The 6,234-nt window shown below is 48.7% G+C and overlaps 1 protein-coding gene across 1 annotated transcript; it reads right to left on the bottom strand.

Annotated features, from left to right (window-relative positions):
• Nucleotides 1-1,430: 1,430 nt before the first annotated feature.
• LOC123137836 (metallothionein-like protein 1) lies at nt 1,431-2,017 on the bottom strand. Its single transcript, XM_044557716.1, has 2 exons — nt 1,910-2,017; nt 1,431-1,824 (listed from the first exon to the last, which is right to left on the bottom strand). Exons 1-2 carry the CDS (start codon nt 1,960-1,962, stop codon nt 1,656-1,658), a joined length of 222 nt encoding a protein of 73 aa, XP_044413651.1. The 5' UTR covers nt 1,963-2,017; the 3' UTR covers nt 1,431-1,655.
• Between the last annotated feature and the right edge of the window lie 4,217 nt (nt 2,018-6,234).

Genomic DNA, 6,234 nt, shown 5'->3' with positions numbered 1-6,234 from the left:
AAGAACAGCGAGGGACGCCGCGTATGATGGGGCGCCCCCGGCGGCATGCTCCACGAGGTGCTCCACCACCTCGAGGGCGGCAATGACCCGCCGCTGGCATACCATGTCGCGGCGGCCGCCCCGGTCCTCCGCCGGAGCGTCGGGTAATGGATGCCCAGGAGGTTCGGCTCCTCCTCGTCTTCCTCCTCTCACTCCTCCTCCCGCTCCTCTTCCCATTCCTCCGGCTCGCCGGCGGTGTTCAGCGTCAAGGCCGAGCCTGCAACAGAGACGCCGCTCGGCCGGCGCACCTGCAGCGCCGGCATCGTCATCAACGAGGGTGGTCGGCGCGCCTCCTCCTTGGCTCCTTCGCGCTACGTCAAACCGAAGACGAAGCCGGGGATCGCTGCCGTGAAGACGGAGCCGGGGTGCGCCATCGTGAAGAAGGAGCCGGGGCTCGCCGGCGGCGTCAAGGAGGTGCAGCGCCAGCGCTTCGCCTACGAGTGGTTCGAAGCTCGGCGCCGTGGCCGGGACAAGGGAGGCGTCGTCGTCCTCGACGACAGTGACGACGACGCGCCGCAGCCACCGGTCCGCCAGGGCGACGCCGGGCAGGGGTCCAGCAGGGGCGTCCGCGTCAAGGAGGAGAAGGCCGCCGCCGACGACGGCGACGTCGGCGACTTCGCCGCGCTCAGCGACTTCTTCACCCCTTAGTTATAGTTGCGGCCTTTTTTTAAATAACTTTGCTATGTAATGTTGAATATGTTGAATATATGTCTAGTTTTCCAAACTTTAGCCAAATACTTCGTCAAATTTGCTGAACTTTGTCGAATACCTTTTCTTTAAAAAAATACGGCGTCTGGGGGCGGCCCTGGAGCCGGCGGCTGGGAACCCGCTCGCCCCCACGCCGATTTTAGCGCCGGCTCGCCCCTCAGGCGGCGATTTTACGCGCCCCCTGGGGGGCCAACGGCTGGAGATGCTCTTAGGGATACATTTGGTTGCATGGAGTTCCCACACAAACCACTGAGGACAAGCCGAAACAAGTCAAACCCTTTTGTTTGGTTGCGTGCATAAGGCCCGTTGTGCTCACCTTGCAACACAAGTGGTGAAATTACCCACTCGGCAATCATTCAAAAATGGTACCCCCTCCTCTACTCTCATTGCATGTGATGAACCGATGATATATGATATTTAGAAATAAAGTACTATGATAATTATTTCAAATTGCATGGTAATAACACAATCCTTAAGCCTACTTAATGCATAACTTGTTTTTATCTTTCTCTCTCCCATCACCAGGCTTGTCTCTACTTCCAAACCTTTGTAGTAACTTATTTTTAAGAAATATATGTTCATGTAGAGAAATATACTGGCACCCGTTTGTGAAAGAATTATGTTTATCTTTCATCTTTCTATGTTACGAAATAAGATAGAAATATGTAAGACGCCCCTAATAATTCACACTTTGCGCGAACCTGTTTTGTATATATTCACTTCAGTTCAGATGGACCATTTCAAAGACACACATAGACTCCGCGCACACAAACACAAAATTTCACAAGTCACAAAGACACCAATAGCAAACCAAACCACAGCACCAACCAGACGGCCGGCGCCGGTTTCATTATTCGCACTCGATCACACACGGCACAATCACCAGAAGCGCATCAACCGCTTGCACCTTAGCAGTTGCAAGGGTCGCACTTGCAGCTGGCGCCACAGCTACAGCCGTGGGCGGCTTCACCGGACTCGGCGGCCTCCTCGAACTGCACCTTCGCAGGCCCAACGCCGAGGACGACGGCGGTGGCCTGCACGGTGGCGCCGCTCTTCTCCAAGTCAGGGTACATCTTGCTGCATCAGGCGAATCAAAATAATCAGCTCAACTACTCAGTGGCAACTCACCCTAGTTTACAAGAGAGAGAGAAAGCATGCATACCCGCAGTTGCAGTTTGAGCCGCAGCCGCAGCTTGATCCACAGCTGCAAGACATCCTTCGTGATGCTGTAAGCTCGGCCGTCGAAGATGAAAGACTTGATTGGGATGGTGAGCAGTGGGCGATGCATATGCTCGGCTTGTGCACCTCTATTTATAGGCGTGCTAGTGTGTTGGAAAAGGCGTTGTTGCGTGTATGTACACGATGCATATGTTGGAATAGGTCGTCACAAGTTATTTTTCATCCAATGGCGCTTTCTAAATTCAGTGTGTTAATTTCAAACTATATTGTGCTGGAATATGGTTGCTTTTTTTTCTTGAGAGAAATTTCCAATCTATTCATCAGTCATGGCAGTACAGAAAACACCTAGCGACAACTATAAGCACTGGAGCGAGCCGAAGACGTGCCGCTGTCATCGCCCCTCCCTCACCGAAGCCGGACAAACCTTGTTGTAGTAGATAGTCGGGCAGTTGTCGTGCTAAGGCCCCAAATGACTAGCATATCAGAGTAGCAACCATCGCTGATGAAGAGCGTTGTAGATCGGAATCATCAAACCTGTAACCACACGAACGAAAGACAAACAAAAACCGGATCCAAATAGATCCACCGAAGACCAGCACCGACCGAATTTCGTGAGATCCGACGGAGACACATCTCCACACATTCTCCGACGACACTATTCGCACCATTAGGGCAGGGATATGACGTGGGAGACATTATTCCTATCGAGTGATATCACCACCACCACACAGCCCCAACTAAAACATTAAACCTAACAAAAACAAAAACAAGGTCTTAGCTTTCTGCTAAAGCAACAATGCGTAGTTGACTTTCCTTCCCTTTTGATTATATAGCACCAACACTAACGTTAGTCGATTAATTAGTGAACGTACATATCAAGAGCTAATAAGATTGTGACACTATTTTAAGTCATTTTACAATTACTAACATTGCGGTCGTTGTACGCCTGCAAAAATGAGCCTTCTTTGTGTTGTGATCTCTTATGCTTACCATCATTTACTTTGATTGTTTTTTGCCTCAAAAGGAACCATTTTTTCTTTAAAAAGAGGGAATATCCCTCGGCATGTGCATCGAGTCATACACACAACCTTTCTCAAAAGGAACCAATAACGTTCAGATGAAGAAATATTTATTGGACTCATCATTCTTTTATAAGAAAAGTCCTTCCATCTACTAATAATATATAACAATAGCACAAAGATTTTTAAGAGTAACTAAAATTACAACTAGGTCGACGGACCACCTGGCGAAGACTACAAACACAGAGACAAGCCGAAGGTATGCCACTGTCACCGCCCCTCCCTCACCAGAGACGGGAAAATTCTTGTCGTAATTGACAATTAGGAGTCATCGTGCTAAGAGGTCCAACATGCCAATACATCAGTGCAGCAACCGTCAGCGATGAAAAAAGGGCATAACAAAAGGACTGCACATACAAATACACCAACGACCACAAGCGCCGGCCGAATTCAAACGGACCTGCTGTAACGTCCCGGATGTAACATTCCATAATTGTAACTCCAACTCTTGCCATTTCCGGCAATGTTATATGTTATATCCTCCGTGGTTGGGTTTTGTCTTCGTTTTGCATTTTGTTTATATCATGCATTTCATCTCATGTCATCATGTGCATCTCTTTTGCATTCGTGTTCGTCTCATGCATTCAGTCATTTTCCCCGTTGTTCGTTTCAGAATCCCACACTCACACATGCACCCGTTGCACCTCTAAAATCCCGTTTCGTGAGCGGGAGAAAAACATTCTCGGAATGGGCCGAGATTTATCGAGTGGCCTTGGTACATCACCGGTAGGCCGCCTGTCAAATTTCATTCCATTTGGAGGTCGTTTGATACCCCAACAGTTAACCGTGTAACGGCCGAAACCCCTCTTTCTTTGCAGCCCAACACCCCTCCAAAACAACCCACTAGCCCAACTAAACCACTTTCATGCTCTCCATCGCTGGATCACGATCGTGTGGGGAAAACCGCACCTGATTTGGACTCTCCTAACTCCCTCTACTTATAAAAAGCCCCCCCTCTGAAATCACGGGCAAACCATAGCCATTCCGCTCCCCTCCGCCGCCGGACACGTCCGCCCGGACCGGACGCGTCTGCGCCGCCACGCCCGGACCAATCGGGGGTTGCCACGTGGCCTCCCTGCTCCTTCCACCGCCACCGGCCCGCTGAGCTCGCGCGGGGCCCTCCCGGCCCGCGCGCCGCTCCCCGCTCCCCGCCGTCGCGCCGCCGCCTCCCGGCCCGCGCCACCGCATCCCGCAGCCGCTCCGCCGCCTTCACCGCCGCACCTCGTCGCTGGTCGCCGCCGTCACCTTTGCCCCCGCTCGCCGGAGCTCCCCGAGCCCTGCACCTCGCCACCGGCCGCCGTCGTCGCCGGATCCCGCCTCGCCGCACCTTGTCACCGGTCTCCCTCGTCGCCGGATCCGACCTCGCCGCCCGCCTCGGTTCGGGCGCCCAGTCAAACCCTAGATCCAGAGGTCGTTTTTTCTCTAATTCCCCAAAATATTTCATCTCATGTGCACATGTTCGACCGTCCATAAGTTCGTGCTCGTAGCTCCATTTTGCGTGCATGATATACCGAAATGTTCATCTAGTGATGCTCTACATGCTAGTGTCATTTGCATGCATGTTACTGTCCATATTTATGCCCTAATCTTCGTTGCAAAAGTGCTAAATGATGTTGTTTGCTGGAATCCATCATAACTTGTAGTTTTGTCTTTTTCATAGCATTTTGTGTGTTTGTCCTTTGAGCATCATGTCTACATGTTTTAGGAGCATCTTCATGCCATCTTTACAGTGGTGCAATCTTTGTTTTTATGTGCCCTGTGGTGACTAGAATAGGCATGCAAGTAGGCCACTTGATGTTGCTGATTTCATCCACTTAGTTTTTTTGCTAAGTCTTTTCCTGTTACATTAGATTGTCATGTTGACGTGTTGCCTCTAGTGAATCCATACATATTTTGATGAAGTTCAGTAAGGATATTTTGAAGATATGGTTATTATCTATTCATTCATGCCTTTGTTGGTAATTATGGGGTACTGTATATTGTCATTACCGTGCTCTCCTTTTGCTAAATATTATTACTGTCAGTCTGTTAACAGGAGCATTTTTGCCATGTGTTTTGCTAGTGATCCATGCACCCTATGACTATGCTCTTGCCATGTTTAGCTTCATAAATGTGTCTTGTTACTGTTAGTTGCTTCCTTATGCCATGAAATGCCTTGTGGTGAGTGGCACAAGCTTGCAAAGTTGCTATCATGAATCTGTTTCTGCCATGCCATGTTTTCTTCTATCTGAATCTGTTCATATCACTTGCCATGTTTGCATTGATGCTACCATCTTTTCTGTGCATCTTTGGCTTAGTTCAGTAAGGGAGTTTTGTTCATTGCTTTTAGTACTAGCATGCCATCCTCAAGTTTGCCATGATAGGTTTCTGTAGCATGTAGTTTACTAGCTCTAAACATTGCTACCTGATGTTGTCTATGCCATGTTCAATATTTTCACCAAGTCTGTGAAGCTGTTGTCATTTGCATTTTGGCCATGCTGTTTTAGACTTGTTCTAGTAAGTTCTAGCAGCAGCTCAGTGTTCATGATTTATAGAGCTTCACCTGTACTTCACTGCCATGTGTTTTGTTGTTATATTGGAGTGTTGTAGCATAGTTTCATGATGTATCTTAAGTGCTATGTTGCTGTTAAGTGCAATTTTGCATCGTTCTTGTTTTGCTCGTCATTTGCAAACCGTGCATCCATTTCCGGTGATCTTCATATCGATTTCAACTGAAATCTCTCAACCTATCCAGTGGCATGCTTGGTTTGCCAAGTTGACGCCGTTATCATCTTTTCCCTTCTGGAGTACCCATATGCATTACACATCATACCTTGCATTCCATGCCATGTCTTGCATCATGTTGCTTGTGCATTGCACCGTGATTGATTGTTGTTCCGTTGCTTGTGTTCTTGCTTTGGGTAGATCCGGGAGACGAGTTTGTGAACGAGGATCCTGTCGAGTATGTTTACGAGGAGCAAGCTTTCAACAACCCTGAGAACTTTGCAGACAAGATGATCATTACCCCCGATATCACTTCTATCTTGGCTTGCTAGTTGTTCGCTCTATTGCTATGTCGTGCTACCTACCACTTGTTTATCAAGCCTCCCATATTGCCATGTCAAACCTCTAACTCACCTTCCTAGCAAACCGTTGTTTGGCTATGTTACTGCTTTTGCTCAGCCCCTCTTATAGCGTTGCTAATTGTAGGTGCAGTGCGGATTGTTCCATGTTGGAACATGGACATGTT

This window comes from Triticum aestivum, chromosome 1A (assembly GCF_018294505.1).
Source record: "Triticum aestivum cultivar Chinese Spring chromosome 1A, IWGSC CS RefSeq v2.1, whole genome shotgun sequence".
In the NCBI taxonomy this organism is placed as follows: domain Eukaryota; kingdom Viridiplantae; phylum Streptophyta; class Magnoliopsida; order Poales; family Poaceae; genus Triticum; species Triticum aestivum.
Note: the sequence above shows the minus strand (reverse complement) of the source record. Positions and strands in the feature narration are given on the sequence as shown.